Here is a 21,054-nt window from a genome sequence, read left to right on the forward strand (position 1 = left end):
AAAGAAAAAATGTAAACAAAACACCCCTTGCGAGAATGTATTCAATATACAGTACTTGATCCAAAAAGTTAAAAATAAATCACATAATTTATAGTTTATACTCCTGTTAATGTGTCTCTGTGACATTTCAGTCTGTAAGAGTCCGGGTTTTTTTTTTACGTGAAGCACCTGAAGGCAGCATTTTACCCAGCGACGGCTGGCGCTCCTCGTCGTCGTCGTCGCTGCTGCTGCTACCAACCGCCACCGGCAGCGCTGTTTCGTCCAACCGAACTGTGAGTTTATAGGGGAAGAAACCGTCGGGGAGAGACTCGACAGAGAGCCGACTGGACTGGAGGTGGAGTCAGAAGGTGGGGAGGGAGAAGAAAGGGGAGAGGAGGAAAACGGGGAAAGGCAGATACAACAGAAACGGGGGGAGGACGGCGGGTGATTTACGCTTTAAAAGTTGCTGTACAACAAACCGAAGAGTTGCGGCGAAGAGGATTAAGACAAGATGATAACGCCGTACTTCCTAGAGAATTTCTGGGTAGGTGCTGCTTTTCACTCGCGGTGTTTACACCGGTGCTATTCCTTATTATTCTCTTGCTCTGTTCCCTCCCTATCATGTTCATGTCAGCCAGTAAGTCAGCTATAAATCACGTTGCAGAGGTAGCCGTCTGGTTCGTAGGTGAACTGTCGCTTGTCGGCGGTGTCCGGTAGCCGCCACACTTACTGGTCAGCAGCCCGCCGGCCATCGTTAATTTTCCTCGGCGATTATTATTTTGCCACCCCGGGGTTTTGGGCCTCTGTGAAGCTAACTAACTTGAAAGCTCGACGAATCCTCCCCTGCTCCGGCTAATTGGCCCACTCAGGCTTGCTTGGAATGTTTATGGTCAGTTCCTGGAATGCGATTGGACGCTGCGGCTGTCAGTCACAGCGCTTGGCCGTACGCGTCATTTTCTTCCGTCACGAAGTTTCGGTGAGAGGCCAGATGTTTAGTAAGTTAGACAACAGCTTTAAAAAAAAACCACCACCAAACTAGCCCTCAGTGTTCTGGACATTTAGCTCATATTTTTGAACAGCCAGTGCTGTATTACGTACATTACTATTAGTACTGTGTACACTGTTGTCCATTTAGTGCCGAAAGGTCATTTCTCTTCCGTTTTGACGTGGCTGTGTTATAGCAGGTTGAACGTAAACGTATCCATTACTGACATTATTGTCATCCTCAGTTCTTCCTTCACCGACCCTCCTCGTCTTCAGTTGCTTTTTCCATAGCACTAAATCCATAGAGGAAGTGTTATTAGAGCTCGAAAAAATAACTTTATTCGGGCTAATGCTCTAAGCTAAGTCTATGCAGCAAATATGGGTCATGTTTTGGATGTTATGTCTTATATTGACTCATCTGGACTGTTATAAATGCTCTGGTATCTTTGGTTTGTTTTGGATTGTAGCCCTAAGCAAATGAGATGAGTCGATATAGGAGATGGTATGCGTTAATAAATGTGTTATGGCTTTGCTCTGTCGTTTTTCAAAGATCAGGTGTTGAAATGTATGGCTGGAGGGCTTTTATGTTTTCATACATACATGTCTGGTTTGTAGGCAGTTGCCGTATTGTCATGCAGTTGTAAACCTGTTCCTCGGCTCGGAGTGACCTCCATTCATATTCCTGTTTTCCCAAAGGCCGGAAATACAGCTTTAGTCTCTAGCCTCAGTTGATCTCAGCCAACCCAGTCGCCAGAATAAATGTTTGTATTGTACGTATCTTCAAACCAAAAGTGTGCAAGAATATTTTGGACGGTTTTCAGGATAATATTGTGCCACAGTTTTTATTGTGCAACTTGTGCAACATTTCTTTGGGTCCAAGTTTTTTAATTTTATCTTGTGACAATACTGTGCTCATGCTCGGCAAGGGTTAGGCCCGAACACAACCTGTGTAGGTTTAGGAAGGGGTCATGTTTTGTCTTAAAATAGTGCTTTGGTCGCCACAAACACAGCGTCATTCTTTGTAGCGCCGCCACTATTTCCTCCACCTCCAGACATGAATGTCAGAACATGAACATGTGTGATGAAAGTGATATAGCAAGTTTTGTTGAAGGCAAGATGCCACGTAGCCTGTGACATGTGCAAATGTTGCTCCAGGTGGTGAAGCCTAATGTGGGAATCTTCTCAGGCTGGTACTATGAACCTGGCAACTGAAAAGCATATGAAGAATAAACCTTGATCAAGTAACGAAGAAAGTACAATACTCTCAACCTCCAAAGTCTTTTTCTGAAGGAGTCTTCTTCATCATTAACTAAATGGTGAAGAGGAGAGTCGAGTCACTCCTGATTCTTCAATCTGCCCTTTGTGCCCTGCAGTGGAGCCACAAGAGAATCCAGTGATGGCAAAGATCAGCTGTGTGTTTAACATGCAGGACACACACACACACACACTTGGCTTTAGGAGATGCATCCATTTCTCTTTGACTTGACTACAAATCATCACCACAAGCAGACACACGCACACACACACAAACACACACACATAATAGGCTGTCAGATTTGAAACTTTAGCACACATGTCTCCATCCTGGGCTCTTTGGCTCCGTCGTCTTTGTAGAGACATTTTTACTCGTTCTTTTCCTTGAATGTAATCTTGGCTTGAATCTCTGATGCGGACAAAAACCTCCCCTCAGCTGAATAAACAAGTTCTTAAGGACTTAAGAGCCAGACATGTTGCTGCCATGTCAAAGCTGCAGCACGAGATTGGTCACTGCAACGTTTCCTCTCTTGCACATCTCAAATGACTATTTCCTTTTTCAACTGCATGTGTTACATGTGTGAGTGAGCTAGTAGTTCACTGTGGCCTGTTGATGAAAATTTGAATGTGTTGCGGTCCCCAAATCTGCTAAAAAAAGAAAAAACCTCCCAGGAGGTGGATTAGTATGTCCGGTTAGTAAAGGCAACAGTAGTTGGCCTAATTCTCGAGTTTTAGCTCTATATCTGTGATGAGCTTGTGTGTATTGTGGAGTCTGCTGGCCTCCAGCATGTCATGGGAAAATAAGATGGCAGTGTGATAAGCAAACAGTGCTGATACAGCCAACAGCCCCGGGGATGGCCCTGTTCTCCCTGCTGTCTGTATTGTGATAGTGTGTGTGGTCTAAATGGTTCACACACAACTCACTCAGACTGTGAGGAAGTTTCACAGTCAGTTACACTGCCACAAGTTACTGTCAGACATGTAAAGTGTTGCAAAAATGCATAATAATGCAGCAAAGAACGAAGTAAGAAGAAGAGACGGGACAATGGTGACGTATTTCCTTCCAGCCGGCACTTTTCTCCGACTGAGCCTCAAATCCACAATCCCAGGCCACCATGTTGCCTTCCTTCGTTTGTTTTTAGAAGAATTTGTTGTTGAGATTGCTTTCAATGTCAGTGTCATGTGGGTCTGTTGTGATAGTTATGGAATTATCGGACATGTCTTATCAGCTTACATGACCTCGATGCTGTTGTGTTTGCGTCCTTGTTTACATAAAAATGTCACTGACATTTAAGCCAATATAATGTCAGGCTGACAGGCAGGGTTTTCCCCAACGTTATAAAACCTGTGTGCAGCGCTTAAGCAATTATTTGTATTGTACTGATTGTTTTGGTCGTGTGGTTTTATTCTATTTATGTTTGATTTATTTAGGATATTTTGTAGGACTGAAACTAACAACTGTTTTCATGGATGAATAATTTGGAGATTATTTTGTCTATCAATTGATTACTTGTTTGGTCTATAGTGTCACAATACAGGGATTTCTGACTTTCATACACTAGCTTAAAATATATAGTTAACATGGGGGGAAAAGTGAGACGACATCAAGGGCACTGAGCCAAAAGAAATTTCTCCAGAAGCCCAAGCTTACATCCTCAAGTCAAATGTCTTGTCCTCAGCCCAAATAAATTAAATTTACTTTCATCAAAACAATCACCAGAATAACCAAGTTGAAAGTTTCTTTATGTTTCAACTTTTCGTCCGTTTAGGTTGAATTTTCTATTTCTGTCTTGTCACATCATTGCGCCTATGTTCTTCTTGGGTTTAGGCACAAAAACCAATTGGTTAGGGTTAGACAAAGATCATTGTTTGGCTTAAAATATCTGTTTTGGTCGCCACAGTCAGGGATGGAGATGGTTCGGCTTCCTGTGAAAAATAGTTGTTTTTTGTTGCCTCAGAAACGGCTGGAAATGTCCCCAGATATCCTTTGAAATACCCAGTGGTGTGACTCCAACTGTGGTCGGCTGTTGGCTCATAAGCATATAATGCTATCATTATGTCCTGTTTGCTACAAATGTCAATGTTGTACTCGTGTAGCCCATGACTACCAGCTATTTTGTATTAAAGCAGTGACAGTGAGGTGAGCAAAGAGCCATGAGAATCAGTGCAGGCCTGGAACATTGATTTTTGGGTTTGTTCCTGCCTTAAGCTGCTTGTTGTTCTTTTCCTTAACGCATGGTCTCAAACTCCTACATGAAAATGAGTTAAGAGGCGTCCTAATTTGTGACAAACTAACCTGCTCTTGGCCTTTAACCAGTAGCCATGCACATGATGTCATATCCTTGAGATTAAAGTAGTTGTGAAGCTCTCATATTAATGTTTGCACCACAAACAAAGCCCGACCCACCTCATACTACATACACTGCATGTGTTGCTGTTGATCTGACAGCTCCCTGCACCACTCCCAGGCCTGTCTGGTCACATGACCCGGGCCAGACACTCTGATGTCATCCTGCCGTCTACCCGCTCTGTGCTGGAGGCCCTGGGGTCTACAGGGCCATGGTTTACAGTCTGTGTGGAGGGAGTCAGTCTTGTTTAACTAATCCTAAATTCCTAAGTGAAAGTGTGCAGCCTCACTTCTTTCCACTGCTTCGACCTGAACATACATTTACAACCTGAAAAGGAGTTGTGTCAGCTCAGACCGATGTTCTTTACGATACCTGTTTACGCAGACTAAGACCTCATAAAGCACATTTACTTTATGATATATTGTTCACCGTTATGCAATGAATGCACATACCACACACACTACAGCAGTGACTTTAAACAGCAATGTTAACGTTGTTTTTGTTTCCTCTTACAAATTGTTTGAAAAGCATTTCCTCTTCACAGCCTGCATACCAACGTGCTCTAGTAAACAATGGTTGTTCCAAAGAAGTGTGTGTAATATTTTATTTTCTAAGGAAACAAATCAGACTTATTTCCCTATTCCTGTAAGCACAATTTCTCACGGTAGCGGATAGAGCTAAAACAACATTTCTCTTTTGATAATCAATTCAGGCATTTCTCTAGCAAAATTCTCAAAAATATGCTCAGCCCAGCATCTCAAATGTAAAGATCTGCTGCTTGGGCTTCACCTTGGCTCATCATATTTCACATATATCGTACAGCTGTTATGGCATCTTCGGGCTTTTATTTTGGAGAATACAAAAAAACACGCTGGGCTGTCGTGGTACCGGAGACGACATGTGTCAATATTTGACAAGGTGGGAACAAGACTGGGCTGGCGGATGGTTAGTGCAGGTTAATTGGCCTGACGTAGCAGAATGCACACAGCGCTTTAACAAACACACATGGAGGACTTATTCCCCAAGAATGGCAGCCTGCCAGTTTGGCAGTATTTTGGGTGTAAAGCAGAAGGGGTATGAATGAGACTACATGTTGTCTTTGCCATAAGACAAATGGCAAATGGCATATGTCTTAATTGACTAATGGGCAGCTTATCTCTGACGAGAACTTGTCAGTTGCAGCCCTACGTCCACACTTCCTTCAACATACTGAGGTTAGCTTAGTTCATCTCAGTTCCCCTGTTGTAAGAAGAAGGCAGTATGCTATTAAGAGACAACCTTTCTGTGTCTTGGGTTTCATTAGTGCCTGTCAGGCAGTAAACACTTGATTCCCCTACACACAGGATATTGAAACTGTCTGCTGCTGCAGTTGAACAGAACGAGTGTGGATTCCTTTTCTCTTCTGCCCGGCAGATGTTACATGATAAACTGCTGCACTGTGGTTGTGCTTATCTTTAGGGTGGTATCTAAGATTAAGGGTGGCAGCAAAGCAACAGTTTCTTTTCGTGTTGATTTGACTCTGTAATTACATCCATGTTATTGTCGTGTGTTAAAACACAATACAGTTTATATTTAAAAAGCAGTGGCATGGCTTCACTGTGCACAGACTGAGCAGAGTCATTTCATTATAACACTGCCTGTATCTCACACTTTGTTTAGTTGAAGTGAGTTACTAATATTACTGATTACCACCGATTAGTAGTCTACAACTCAAATATATTCGGGTTTACCGTAACTTAAGACTAGAGCCAAGATAAAATGGTGGCAATCGGGTTTCTGTAACTCGCTGATACATTCACATTTGTACATGTCAGAGGCACGCACTATGTTGACATATCTACAAAATGTCTCGTATCACATTCACATTACATGGTTACGACCTGATTGTCATATCAGAGGAGGTGGTGGTGGTGGTGGTGGTGGCCGCCAAGACAGTGGCCACTGTTCAGCATTTATAAGAGGGAAACCACTGGATATTTTTGATAAGGGACCACAGCGTTTCAACAGAAGTGTGATATTTTGAAGAAGTCCTCAGGATGATTCTTTGTGGCGACCAAACAGGTATTTTAACGTGAAACGTGCACTTTTCCTAACCGTAACCAAGTGGTTTTTGTGCTTGGACCTAACCAGAGAGTAAGCACAGCATTGTCACAACATGAATTAATGCAACACTTTTATTTTCATGTAGCCCACTCCAAAGAAACTAGATAACATTTCCTATAAACCGTCCTGTAGTCACACTAAAATAACTAACTTGACATGTTAGCGTTGCGGTGACGATAATTATTCGAAATTAAATGGTTAAATTGTCTTCAGGAGACAGGTGGCAGAATAAAGAGCCAAAGCTATTTCACTCATGTTAAGCTTTTGTTATAATAATAACACAATAATTATAACTTTAGTTCAGAGTTCAGTGAACCTGATTGGTGATGGAGGGTTATTTTCTGGGAGCAGAACAGACCGCTTTCAGTCTTAATGCCTCTTTATACTTTATAGCTTCATATTAAACTGTGCATTTAACAGTATAGCGAGGCTGCTGCTTTTTCCGTCGAAGCTCGCCTTCCCATTCATGCATGTGAGTGAAAGTACCCTTCCCAGCAAAAGCATTAGTGCACATTCAGCCATGACGTAAGCTGTCTAGTTGCCGGACTATTACCTACATTTGAGTTTGGTCTGCCTAAAGCACACAGAGACACTGGGTTCAGTTGTAGTCTGTGCAGTTCAGACGCAGCGCAGTGTGCCGCCGCCGCCGCCGGGATCCGTTTCTGTCGGCGATACTACTGGCACGCACTAAATCTCTCCCTTCCTTTTTTTTTTTTTCGTCGGCTGTCTCAGCTGCAAAACTGTTGTTCAAACAAACTGTGATTGACATGTGTGCTAACCTCTCAGCACGCCGCCCTCCCTCCGGGGCGGGGCAGGGAGTTTAAAAAACCTCTCCATCTAAATCCGAGCACAATGAGCACTTCTGAATTTGACAACGTGTGGTCGGAATATTAAACACCCAGCAGCACGAGGGCTTTCATCAATGAGTGTCCAGACGAGGACACTGAGAAACTGTGCAGCACTTCTAGTATCACTTCCTGCTGCTGCTGCTGCTCGTGTAGAAATCAGTCGTACAGAGATTAGAAGTTAACTTGTAAACCTCCGAGGCCACGTCTTTCTGTTCTGTTTTACTGCTTTGTTTAGGGTTATTTTTCGTAACCTGCAGAGAAGTCAAAAACGCCCTGAGCCGTTTCCCGGGTTTGTTTTTATTTTTTCTTTGTATTCATTGATATCACATTCCACATGAGCACAGTTGTTGCACAGAATGGACTCTCTTCCTGTCGCTTTTCTGCTCTCTGTGTTTTCACTCACTTTGCACTTCCCTGTTTTGTCGACTGATTGGCCAATAGTCAATGTGTCTCCCATGTGTTGTTCCTTATATTCGCTGCTGTATAATGTGAGTGTTACATACACTGTTAAGAAAATAAAATAGGGTTATTGTTATGTTCTGTGTCTCGCCCTCCAATCTTGACATCTACTTGCGCGCACTACTGTACATGTCGTGCTGCTGTGTGCCGTAAACATGTATGTTTTTTAATAGTTCTCACAGGAACAGGAAGCACGTCTCAGTGGTCTCATCGCTGGGGTAAAATGTAGGCCAGTGAGCCGTAGCCTACGAGACCGGTCTTTGCTCTGTAAATACAACCCGACTGGAGCTAGTCCGATCTTCATTTTTGACACAAACTCGCTGACCTTTAATCTTTGCCAGTGTGGAATAACAGGGCCAGAAATCCATGTGTTAAAGCTGCACCGACAGATTGTGTAGCCCCCTGCGCCAAACTGCTGACAGTGGATGGCCTCAGGAACCAGGAAATATCTGTGACAGTCTCGGGGTTGAGGTGAAACAAAGTTGGCCTCTGATTTAGACAAGAATGAGGATGAACTGCAGCTGACTTCAGCTAATGGTGTCGTGACAGTTTCGTTATTTCTTTCCTCTTGAGAAGATGCTGATGAGCAGAATTTGCGGTGATTTACCATCATCCTAACAGAAGCTGTCACAATCAAAACCGTTAATTCAGCGACTGTTATTGTCATCCGTTGGACACTAGTTTTAATCTGTGTCTTAAAAAAAAAAAGGCCACTCCCTGAGCTTTGAGCCATGATTTGTATGTTTCCTCACTCGGTGAAGAAACAGCCTCAGAGAGAGTGATGAGGAAGTTAAGTGATTCTTCTTCTCTTCTCATAAGTGACAAGAAAGCTTTGAATTGAAAGTCTGCCAAGAATGTTATTGTTATGAAAAGTCTAGTGTGTAGAGTACGACATGGTGTGATGACCAATAAACCTGACCTGTCAACTGTACTATCGTAGACGGCGACCTGTTGAGGTTAATCCAAACTATTATTGCTCTTATCTTGAGCACAAACCATCACCATCACCCCATCATGCCAACAAAGGTAACCTGAGGCCGTTCTTATAGTGAAGTTAATAATGAATATTCTTATCTGATTCTGCAGGTGTCAGATTGATTTATGGATTACAGTCTTCTTTACATGTGCCGCCTTTCTCATCACACCCAGCATTTGATATCAGAGGCTGTTATTAAACGGGATAGCCGGACAGATGCTGGATATTTGAGGCCAATCCTTACTATAATATGAAGAAATATATAAAGGAAACATTGTAAACATGCTATCTTTATATGGATCACTTGATTTGTTTGCTTGTTATCTCTGTGCACGAGAGCACTGGGGTCTTGACAGGCTGGGCTTGGGTTGGACAAAGATTAAGAAATGATGTCCAGGTTTGGGTCGGGTTCGGCCTCGTCAGTGGACATGGTGCTTTCAAGTTCTTTTAGCGGAAGATATAAAGTAAAAATAGATAAATGGAGTGTGAAAAATAAGGAATGATGATGGACCTACCAGGGTTTTCTATTTATGTGACAACGCTTTGAATGCAAAATAACATTTGTTACTGTGCGGCTAGCAAACATTCATTCAGTTTACATTAACATTGTCGGGTTCTAGTCCTAGTCTGGCTTAAAAACAACACCTGTCGAGTTTGGGTTGGGTTGATTACCCTCTCGCAGACAGAAAAATGCAGCCAGAGCAGCACTATACGATGATTGATCAGATGATTAGATTCAGGTTTGGTTTATGGATGCATCGTGATGTAGACTGGCTTGGCATGAACAACAACAACCTTGTATGCTCTTTTCTGTTACGTTTCACCATCCGGTCGGTTCAGCTGTGAAGTGCACACAGTCCAGTCCATGTAATCGTTACAGGCAGTCATCATTTCCAGAAATAGGTTACAGTTTTAGACTTTTCTGCATCAAGACATAAGCTTTAAAGACAGAATCGTGATGCATTTAGGAAATGGATTTTTTTTATTTCCCCACCACAGAGAGCAAACCATTTCACAGCTAAAGATATCCACCTTTCAGAGCTTTCTGTTGGACGAACTATATAAAGGTGACACTGTAAGACACGTCTGTTCTGCAGACTATTCTCTTACTTATTGGCCGTCAGACACACAGACACTCTTTGTTCATGTGCAATAAGCTAATATGGACACGTCAGCCCGGCTGTATTCATCAGTCTAGCTCAAATACAGCAGGTAGCTCTGTGATAGAGAAAACCTATTTTTATTGTTCCTTGAAGTCACTGCGATTGTTTTGCTTGCTGTAACTAGAATTCTAATTATTATTTCAATTTTTTTCAATTGTTTTATTTATTCTGCATGTAAACCATTATTGAGTATTGAAACAAGCAGAACACAAGTCTAGATTTGTATTTATAGTGTTAGCAGGATGTGACTATATCTGTACTATAAGCTAAACCCGACATGTTTCAGTCTATTAATTATTCAGATCAACATTTGCATCTTTAAAGCTTCAGTGTAACTGAACACCATCACCCAGTCGCATGGTTACGGCAACACAGACACACAGTTGTCTGCCTATCTCGTCTACCGTACGCTCGTCTTAGACCACAGGTTTACATTTTTAACATTAGTTTGTCTCAGACATGGCAAAGATGAGTATGGTTGACCAGAGGCTGCTGCAGATGCACCTGGAAGCTGCTCAGACAGTGAGAACGCTGCTGGTAGAGAAAGCCTTCACGGTAACGCATCCGATCAATAACCGAGGCACTGCTGTTGTTTGTGCGTTCGACCTGTTCCGCTGACTGATCTATCTGCCTCTGGATTGCAGGGGGAAAAAAATAATGGCTTTGATGTGCTCTACCACAACATGAAGCATGGCCAGATCTCCTCCAAGGAGCTGACAGACTTCATCAGAGAAAGGTAAGATGTCAGACACACATCAGCTGCTGTTGTTGATGAAGTACACACAAGACAGTAGTTCATTAACCTGTTGTAATGTGTCTGGCTCGTCAATACATGTCCCACCTGTCTTGTGGTTTTTCTTGGAATGAAAAACAAAATCTTTCTTTTTCCAAGTTGGCTCATGCAGTTGTTATGTGCTTGACAACACCCAGAAGCTTCACAGAGACCAACACTAAAATCCACTCTTATTGCCACACATTTAGCAAACTAGGGCGGCAACTGATTTTTTTCAGATTATTGATTAATTTCCTATTTTTTAGTTCCTAAAAAAATGTCAGCTGCAACATGGTGACGTCTCGAAATGTTGTCAGGTCGACTGCAAGTCCTTTTAGAAGTCTTAAAATGTCTTAAATTCAAAAGGTCTTAATTGATACAAAGATTTTATCTAATTTCTTTCCATCTTTTAATTCCTTTTTTGTCAAAATGATCTCTTGTGCGCAAAAGTTCACATTTCTGATGTTCCAAATCTTCCAACCTACCACTGAACCCAAAACTGTATTTTTACTTGTTATGTTGGCAACATCTTGATTAACCTCACCCACTTTAATGACCATATTCCCACTTAAATTCTACCTTGGCACCAGACAACTTGTATAACACTTAACTTTATTATATTTTGCTGTAATGCTTGAATAAAAAAAGGTGACCCAGCTTTAAACAGGCCTTTAAAAGCATTACATTTAAGTGTCTAATACCTTAAGACACCCGGTTTTTGTCTTACGTAATCACAGAAACCCAACATACTCAGTTCGCTAAGAAATATGACACTAAAAAAACTGCAAGTCATCGCATTCAGTAAGCTGACACTATGGAATGTTAATCGCCCATCAGTTTATTGACTAATTGTTGTGTGTTCTCATGCTAACATGAAGATGAATCTCCACTTCATTTTAGGAAAATTAGGCAGTGAATTTGGTTGGTGAGTGTGACACTGTGGCCGGAGGTAGATGTAGATGAGTTTGAATGTTATGCAAACGCGATCCCTTTGTGCAAGAAGCTTAAATCTAAGCCCACCTGTAACCTGGCATTATGTTCCACACCTTCAGTGCCTGATAATACCATAATAACAGCGTCTTTTCAGAATCTTCCCACCGCCACAGAGATTAGCTTCACCCTGTCAGAGGTGTGTGTTTATAAGCTGCCACATGATAGATGGTCTACCGCTGGAATTCAGCTGTGGATTCCTCAGTCTACCCGCCTCAGATACTTTAAAACAGCCCTCGGTGCAGGTTCTGATGGGCTCGTTCAGCTCTGGTTATTGGAAGAATTTTTGGAAAGTCTTATTAATGATGAATGATGACAAATCAAAGGTTATTTTACATATTTTACATTAGAATTATCGCTCAGTCCCAGAAGAAAACAGCAGTAATTTCACATCAGACTTCAGCACATCTGCAGTTATTCCTGAACACTTGGCTCAAATTTGTCAGCGCCCCATTTGTTAAGTTTACCGTCACCGTTTGAACTGTTCCGTCTCATTTTGTTGTAATAAATCAGCTTTTAGCTTCTCACTTTGCTTAAATATTAACACTCTTGCAGTCTGGAGGAATGTGGTTGTTTATGCAACACAAATGAATTAATACATCACTCGTGAAGGAGGCTGACGTTCGGGTAGAGATTGATTTATTGCATTGTTAAACATTTGCTCACGTTGCTCAAGCGTATCGTATCCCTGATCACACTGTGCCAGTTTCCAGTCTGGGCTTCTCTGTTCACAGACTCGTGAGTGATGTTCACGCTTCTGAAAAACTGCACTGTGGCTCCCTCTGGTGGAGGAAGGAGCTCTGTGCACTGTCTTGATATATCCACAGAGTCTTTGCTTCTGTATTCAGAAACTGATTCTCTAAAGAGCATTTGCGCGAAGCTCCTTCATTTCTTTTGTTCATTGCATTATGGGAGAACGTCGGTCAACAGCCCACAAGACAACCAGCTGATTTATTTTATTATTTATTTACTGTATTAGTTACTCTTCTGTTTTGAGGATTCTTTATTAGCAGTATGGTTGAATATGTGCTCCAGGTCCCTTAAGATGTATTTGTAGAAGGATATTTTCGTCAAACTAATTGTTTTCAAGCTCAAGTCGAAGCGTCACGCTCCAGATCATCTGCAGTTAAACGTTGTCGACTTGTTTCATCTAGAGAAGACCATCTGTGGTCAAAGTATTGTTAGTCCTGACCACATAGAATGAAAGAGATAGCTAAAAATATCTTAGACTAGGGTAAAAATCAAGGCAGGGTCATCTCTACCTTAGTAAGGGAAACTTAATAAATGAAATAGTGGAGTGGAGCAGAAGTATAAAGTGGAATGAAAAGTGAAGTCTCAAGTTAAGTGAAAGAACTTCGAATTTGTTCTTGATTATATTCCACTGCTGAAACACACCCTCCAGCTACAAGCGTGAAACAGGAGCAAAATATTTGGAAACAGGTCTGTCAGGTTCACTTTGAGCAGCGGTGTGGCCCGTCTGCATCTGCCTTCTGTACACGAGGTCAAAGGGGACGCGTGAGACTAATACAACAGTGGACTTGCGAAGAAGAATAATTTCCTGCAGTGCCCCAACACACAGTTTAAACTTCTACTTTTGTGAGCTCTGGTTTGGAAGTTGGCAGACGTTACTCCTGGCAGTATTTACAACCTGATAAAGTATAAAAATAACCTGCCATTCTGGGCTCACACGCACATGGGGAAAGGCTAAAATGCATTTTCTAGCTTCTCCCATCCATCCTCTGTGTTGGTGCTTGTTGCTTGGTAGTGTGTACCTGTATGTTTGTGATGGATTTGTGTGTGTGTGTGTGTGTGTGTGTGCACGTTTGTCCTGTTTCCCCCCTGGCTGACCTCATTCCTGTAAAGTAACTGTACAGAGGAGGGAGAGAGAGAGAGAGAGAGAAGCTGGCTAAATGAGACATGCATAATTCAGGCTTTCACTATGCCACATGTTTTTTTTGTTTTTTTTTGTTCGGTTTTGTTTTTATTTCTAACTCCTGTCACTCCGCTGCGGAATGAGGGAATAAAAAGGGAAATTGAGAGAAGCAGGGAATCCAAACACTAGCTTTCATACTCTGTCAGCTTCAACATGAGGTTTATGAACAAATCACATGCCAAGCCACACTTATTTGCCCACACACGGTGCGTGTGGTCAAACATTTATGTTGTGGGGGGGGGGGGGTTCTAAGTGGGTGTTTTCTGGCTGAGATCACCAGTTTGTGCAGTGGCGTGCCCCGTTTGAGCCTCAACCCAGTTGCGAAAACTCTGGAAAAGTTTGTAATGCTACACTTAAAAAGGGTTTTTTTTAAAGGAGGAATTGTTATCTTGACCTCGCTGACTTATGAAACTGTTAACTGTGGGTTAATTAAGCTGTTTGTCATGATTAATTAGGATTTATGAATATGTGTGTTGTATTTTTGCTCTGCCCCAGGAGTACCATTGAAGAGGCCTATGCCAGGTCCATGACCAAACTTGCCAAGTCAGCTGGCAACTTTTCTCAGCTCGGGTGAGTTTAAACAGTACGACTGCAACTAAGGACAGTTTTCATTGTCTAATAATGTCTTTTTTTTCCTCCAATAATTGATTAATTGTTTGGTTTATGAAATATCAGAAAATGGTGAAAAATGACGTCCTCGAGTGTCTAATTTTGTCCACAATCCAAAGATATTCAGTTTATTGTCATAGAGGAGTAAAGAATCGTGATGTGTTTGTATCGTATCGCCTCGTTATAGTTGACAATGAATCAATGAATGGTTCCATCTTTAGTAATCCGTGTTCTAGTTTTCACGAGAACAGACCAGAATGAATTCATGTCGGACGGTCTCGCCGTGTTCCAGCCTCTGAAGTGTCATCCTTTTATCCCAGGACGTTCGCTCCAGTCTGGGACGTGTTCAAGAGCTCAACAGAGAAGCTGGCCAGCTGTCACATGGAGCTAGTGAGGAAACTACAGGAGCTTATAAAAGAGGTTCAGAAGTACGTGGAAGAGCAGGCCAAAGCACACAAAAAGGTAAGGCGATGAAGAACTGGGGAAAACTGTGGGTTGTTTTTTATTTAACTGAGTATTGGTATCGATACAACCCTGATTATTTTATGATTTGCTCAAGATCCTAAATGTTAAATGTTGGACGAAAACATTGCCAAAATAAAATACATTATTACAGCATTTATTGGATATCCAGTATGTAGGATTTAGTATCTATTGGGAGAAATGTAAAATGTTGTATAGAATTATCTTTTCGTCGGTGTATGTTCACCTTAAACTAAGAATTGTTGCGTACAGTAGCCCAGCATGGACAAACCAAACACTGACTCTAGAGAGGGCCTTTACTGTCTGAGGTGGCCAATGTTAAGGTGTTTGTGATGAAGGGTGTTTCATTCATTCTTGCCTGCTTTTGGTATTTGGCACGTATATTAAATCAAACACATATTCTAAGTAGAGTCGGGCGATACAAAACGTCTTTAATTTGATGTGATGCTGATTTTTTTTTTTAGGACAAAAATAATAATTTCTTAATCATCACACTTAAGGGCGTATCACATGACACATACAGCATAAGTGCAATTGAATAAAGGTTCACTAACTGTAATAACTTGTAGCAGTACTTCCTGTACTTGGATATCCTTTTGCGCCCTCAAAAAACACTTTCAAAAAGTGTGTTATTGTTGTATGTGTTGTTATTAAATGTTTTAAGCCGTCACTCATGTTGCTGCTCTGTCGCACTTTCTTTTCGCCACAAAAGGTGCATCTTGCTGTATTTTTATCCACAGGTGAAAAGTAGCTACACACCACGCTCTGTCTCCTCTCTGCCGTTCGTTTTCTCACAAGGTTGAAGCGGAGTTCTCACGTCACGCTTTTCTCGGTCAAGAAACACAGGCGAGCTAAATCTGTCAGGGCCGGTTTACCAAAAAAACGTTACACAAAAGCACTGAAAATATTTGGAAGTGATGCAGCCACTCACATTTTCGAGAACTATCATTTTACTTTTTGAAAAGGGATCAACAGCAGAAAAGAAGCTTAATAATAATATTGACTCATCGGCTGCCCATCCCTAACATCTGATACCCAGCTCTCATAAAAGTTGCACACATGTGTTTGTCAGTCTTTCCCTCGAAAATGTGTTTCTCCCAATTATCACACGTGGTTTAATGCTCTAGTGTTGCCACATGATTGTCTTCTTTAGGAAAACAAACTGTTTAAACGTAGACGTATTCTAAACTCCCTGTTTTTACGTCAAAGAGCTGTTTTGCGGAAGTTGACAGACATCCACAAAAAAAGGGGAAATCGTTCGATAGCGGATTCCATGCTAGGAAATCGTAGCGTGCAGTGTTCTTGTATAACATTTCTTTTTTTTTTTTTTTTACACCTCACTCCTCATCCTCTCATCCCTGCCGCTGAAACACACCATCAGCTCGTATCTCATGCGTGAAGCCGCAGAACGCCGAGTAAAAAATGGGAGCTCGGGGTTGGTGGGGCTGTGTTTGTGCTTTCAGCATGACAAAAAGGCTGTCACACTTTCTCTCTGTCACTTCCCCACACTCCCCGCTTCCTACCAGCACTGTTTGTCTTGGCTTGGCTCGCAGACGCGGCGCATACTGTAGTTAAGCGGTGTGAATAATGAAAAATAAACACCCGTCATGGAGGAGGGCCTCGAAAAATTTGTACATAATTTAGGATTTCGGGTTCTGCTCTCTGTGGTGGTGTTTACATTATACAGTAACTGTGTCAGAATGAGCAGCAAAGAGGGTTCAGCGATGATGATGATGATGATGATGATGAGTTAAACGAACGGCCAGACTTACTGTGTGGCCGCTGAGATCTGAAGTTGTTATTCCTTGATTATAATTCTCTTTTTATGTCCTTCCAGTAAGTGGATGTAAAGAGCCGTACAGATGGAACAAATGCAGAGTCATATCCATTTTTTTAATAGCCTCTATATCATTTTAACTGCGTCCGCTGTACTGCGCACAGATGAACTGCAGTAGTGTTTTTATCAGAGTAATAATGGACCGCTGTCTTCACTCACGTTGTGTCTGTCTTGTCATAACAAACAAGGGGGATTCCAGGACAAGTGTTGTATTATGTGAACGTCAAACTATGCGAGATGCAACTCCGTAGTCAGCAGAGCAATGGGTGACACTGCCACTCATTATTCAGCCCGTCGTTAGCTGAGTTACTATGCAAAACATTTGTGTGTTGCTAGACGAAAGAGGAGGTGGCGTCCACCCTGGAGGCCGTTCAGAACATCCAGACCACCTCTCAGGCTCTGCAGAAGTCCAAGGAGATCTACAATGCCAAAACCGTGGAGCAGGAGCGCCTCCGCAAAGAGGGGGCCACCCAGAGAGATGTGGACAAGGTGGGAGGTCACATTCGCACATACACGCACCCACATAATCATGGTATGGTAATAAGGCTTGATGAAGTGCCGTAACGCTCCGCTCCATACAGAAACTCTTAACCCCCGAAAGCTTCTCGCCTTCAGATGAACAGCGGAGTTTCGCTTTTTCCTTTGCTGATTCTCTGGTTGATCTTGGAAAACAGAGGCCCATTGTGTGAAGCGTATAACCTAATGATAGCCATTTATCTGTCTTGTTTATATTTTGCAGGCTGGAGTGAAAGCCAAAAAAGCCACAGAGACCTACAAGTCGTTTGTGGAGAAGTACGCCACAGCAAAGTCAGAGTTTGAACAGAAGATGGCAGAAACTGCACAGGTATTCGGATAGAACCTCTCCTCTGATTGTGCGCGCCTCAATGAAAGATGTGCTCCATAAACTTTGTCGCCGTGGTATGCAACACTTTTCATTGTGTAATCTTCCTGTCGAGTGTGTGTTCCACGTTTTGTGCCCTGTATCATCTCCAGATTGTGTTTTTTCCTCCGCAACGGAATCGAGGTGGAGAGCCCTGATTGGATCCATCTGAACGGCTGATTAGATAAACTCCAAATTAAAATCAGATCAACAGAATTTGGCCTCCATATCCTCCCGCACCGCAGCAGCTCCGCCACCAGAAATGGTTCCAGTTAGCCGAGCCTTTTCTTTTTTGTTGTTTTCCCCCCGGAGAAAGCGGCGTTGCAGGCTTGCTTCCCCCCGGGGATCACAGTCTACGGCTCATCTCAAAAACGCCGCACATGTGGAGTTATAAACACTGAACACATGTGCTCTCTGACATCACTCCCGCATGTGTGTTCTCTTTGTCTGAGTGTGTCTGTGGGTGGGTGGGTGTGTCTGCATGTGAACGTATGCTAGCTGTTATCGCGGCGAAATGACAAAAGCGTACTCTTTGTTCGTGTCTCTGTAGTGTAGATGCAGGAGAGAGTGGCCCTTCATCTGTGTGTTTTTGCGGTCGGAGGGGCTCATCTTCCTCTCCAGCCGCACTGTGATTTTCCAGTTTATGATTATTTATACTCATTCTCTTCGGTCAACCCCAGAAGCCCAGAGTCAGACTTAAATGGAAGTAAATACCAGCATTCAAGGTTGTGATGTGCACCAGACTGCTGCTCAAAGCCATTTGCATCTTACGGGAAGAGGTGTGTGTGTATGTCTGTGTGTGTGTGTGTGTGTCTTTGTGTGTGACTGTGAGAAACATAGACCACCCAGACAGACAAAGAGGAAGTAGCGGAGACAGAATAAGGAAGCGGATTTTTCAGCTGCATTTTGTCCTTTTATGCCTATTTTTGTTTTCATGCCTGTTAAAAACGATCCGACACCGTGATTAAGAACTGTTCGCTTTCAGTTAAAGGAACAGTTTACCTCACAATCAAAAAGTTTCCTCTTAACTGTCGCTATTTGTGCTGTTTATCCATCTGTGAGTTTCCGATTTATCTGCTGTAGACCATCTAGTTCCATTTTATTCTCTTGAATAAAATGGAACTAGATGGTGCTGGCGTTGAGTTGCTCAAAGCGCCAAAAAAGTACTCACAATTATATTTGTATAGCCAAAAATCATAAATCACATTGCCTCGGTGGACTTCACAATGTGTACCTGTGACACCTGCTTTCCTTAAACCATCGATTCGAGTGAGGAAAGCTCCTCCAAAAAAAACCCTCGTAGCAGAGGGGGGAGTTGAAGAAACCTCAGGAAGAGCCACTGAGGAGAAGATTTTTTAAACTATATGTGAAAAGTGAGCATCCATGAGGGCGACTGAGCAGTCCGAGGCGTCGCCAAGTGCTGCCCGAGCCACATAACTTCCTCTCCACCGTGGTGACCTGAAAGAGGACAGGCCACACGAGATAAATCGCAAAAAAAATATCGAAATGTATACAAATTTAAAGGTCTGTGGAGAATCTTGGGTAACCACAGTGTAAGACGCTAGTTTTACAATGTTTTTTTGGTGTTGTTGTTTTGCGCACCACAAGCTGAGTGCCATCTAGTTTCATTATCTTCAAGAGAGACTAGACAACTCTACAGCAAATATCTTTAAAACTAAACAACTCCACTAAATCAATCTAGACCGATACATATCTCTACAGGTACGAGGTAAAATATGTGTTTGATTTTAGGGTGAACTGTCCCTTTCCTGGTCTTTGATTTGTTGCACCACCGTGCCGTAAACCTTCCTCTCCATGTGTTGCAGAGATTCCAAGACATTGAAGAAAACCACATCCTCCACATGAAGACGATCATCCAGTCGTACTCGCAGTCCGTCGACGAAACGCACGTTCAAATAGGAGAGGTGAGTGTGTGTGTACACACAAACACACACATGCGCACATACGTACTCCCAGGCATTCCTGTGGGTGGAGTAGGTGTCTTGTTGACCTGAGGCTGTGCTCATTGGGTTCACTGTGTGTCATATCAATTAGTGTCGTCTTTGATCTCGCTAATCGTTTAACTGAGAACCAGGAAATGGTCCATTCAGCCATTTATGCCAAGCAATTAAAAACTGATCAAAACTCCCTCTCAGCCTATCTAAAACACCTCCAGAAGTCCAAACACTTGCCAAATACTGTGTGTGATAGTTAAAAGTGCGGCACAGGCTTGTTTGTGTCTGTAAGAGAGTGTTTTGGTTTGAGAAAATGGGGGTTCGATCGGGTCCACTTGTGAGGGATTTCAAACATCATTCACAGCTACATTAATCAGCATTTAATGTTAACCAGAGTTTTATTTATCCAGCAATCATACTTACCAGTGCCACATAGAATAACTGAAGACTAACTACCCTCTGCCGCCCTGCTCATTAATCTGAAGCTGCTCAGTGCTGCTGTAGTTCTCTTATTGTCCATAGGGGGCGACGCCGCTCCACCATCAGCCCCTCAGTCCAGCCTGCAGCTCGTGCGGCAAGTTGGAAAGAATGCGGAGCGACAGGCTACCGCAGGTTATTCAGCCTCACAGTTCCTGCTTCTGAGCAGGAGATGGCCGGTGCTGCTGCCTGTTGCTGAGCCAAATTAAGACCCAACCGGTCAGCCTTCCAAACACAGAAAAAAAAGCAGGAGCAGTCAAAGAAACTATTATTTGGTAATTTAAGAAAAATCTGAGGTACGTTGGGAATATTTTTTATGACAAGGGTGAAGCAGAAGGGAGGGAGAGAGGAGGGCGAAGGAGGCTGGCACCAGTTTCAACTGTGCAACGTTTTTGCTTCGTCACTAAGCCCACAGTCATCTCATACTGATAAACACACACAGCGTCTGACTAAATCTTACATATGCATTCAAAATGTAATAAAAAGTGGGGGGGCTGTACACACTGAGGATGTACAGCCCTTGTGCTGTGCTGTCAGGAGTCATTTAATTGACGTTTGCACCACTTTCCATTTCAGCCTTTATTTCTTTAGGCAACAACATAAACCTCTGAAACCCAGTTACTATTCTTGCATTTTGCCCAACTGAATTTTTCATACGGTATTAGATTGTTCATTAAAACCACTCCAGCAGCTTAAAGAGCAGAGCAATGAGATGAAAACCCACACACACGCCCTGTACTGGTATTTAGAAAAAGCACAGTTACGAATGCATAAACTGTACTCAGCGTACAAGTGACGAATTACAGCGCAAGCTTTGTCTCTCTGAAGGAAAAGGAAAGTAAACAGAACGCTCCTTTCGGTATATGTGCTAAGGGAGTGCAGATATGCTGAAGGTAAACAAGAACATTCATTAATCAAAGGAGATCATTGAACTATCATCTCATTAAATCCACGCTAACATTAAAATATGAGGATCACAAAACTCTGCCTCCCTTAAAGTGCTT

The 21,054-nt window shown here is 42.5% G+C and overlaps 1 protein-coding gene across 8 annotated transcripts in view; it reads left to right on the top strand.

The window, feature by feature from the left end:
- The first annotated feature begins 197 nt into the window (after positions 1-197).
- Positions 198-21,054, top strand: part of fcho2 (FCH and mu domain containing endocytic adaptor 2) — a 50,307-nt gene continuing 29,450 nt past the window's right edge. For 2 of the 8 annotated variants that reach the window (XM_030435546.1, XM_030435548.1), the window contains exons 1-7: positions 198-523; positions 10,759-10,850; positions 14,305-14,379; positions 14,739-14,880; positions 17,075-17,227; positions 17,478-17,582; positions 19,445-19,543. In XM_030435546.1, coding sequence (XP_030291406.1) covers positions 491-523; positions 10,759-10,850; positions 14,305-14,379; positions 14,739-14,880; positions 17,075-17,227; positions 17,478-17,582; positions 19,445-19,543 — 699 coding nt within the window. In that variant the 5' untranslated portion in view covers positions 198-490. The remainder of the gene's footprint in view (positions 524-10,758; positions 10,851-14,304; positions 14,380-14,738; positions 14,881-17,074; positions 17,228-17,477; positions 17,583-19,444; positions 19,544-21,054) is intronic. The other 6 variants (XM_030435554.1, XM_030435552.1, XM_030435547.1 and 3 more) reach the window with 5 other exon arrangements.

The sequence above is a fragment of the Sparus aurata genome, chromosome 12 (assembly GCF_900880675.1).
Source record: "Sparus aurata chromosome 12, fSpaAur1.1, whole genome shotgun sequence".
NCBI classification, from domain to species: domain Eukaryota; kingdom Metazoa; phylum Chordata; class Actinopteri; order Spariformes; family Sparidae; genus Sparus; species Sparus aurata.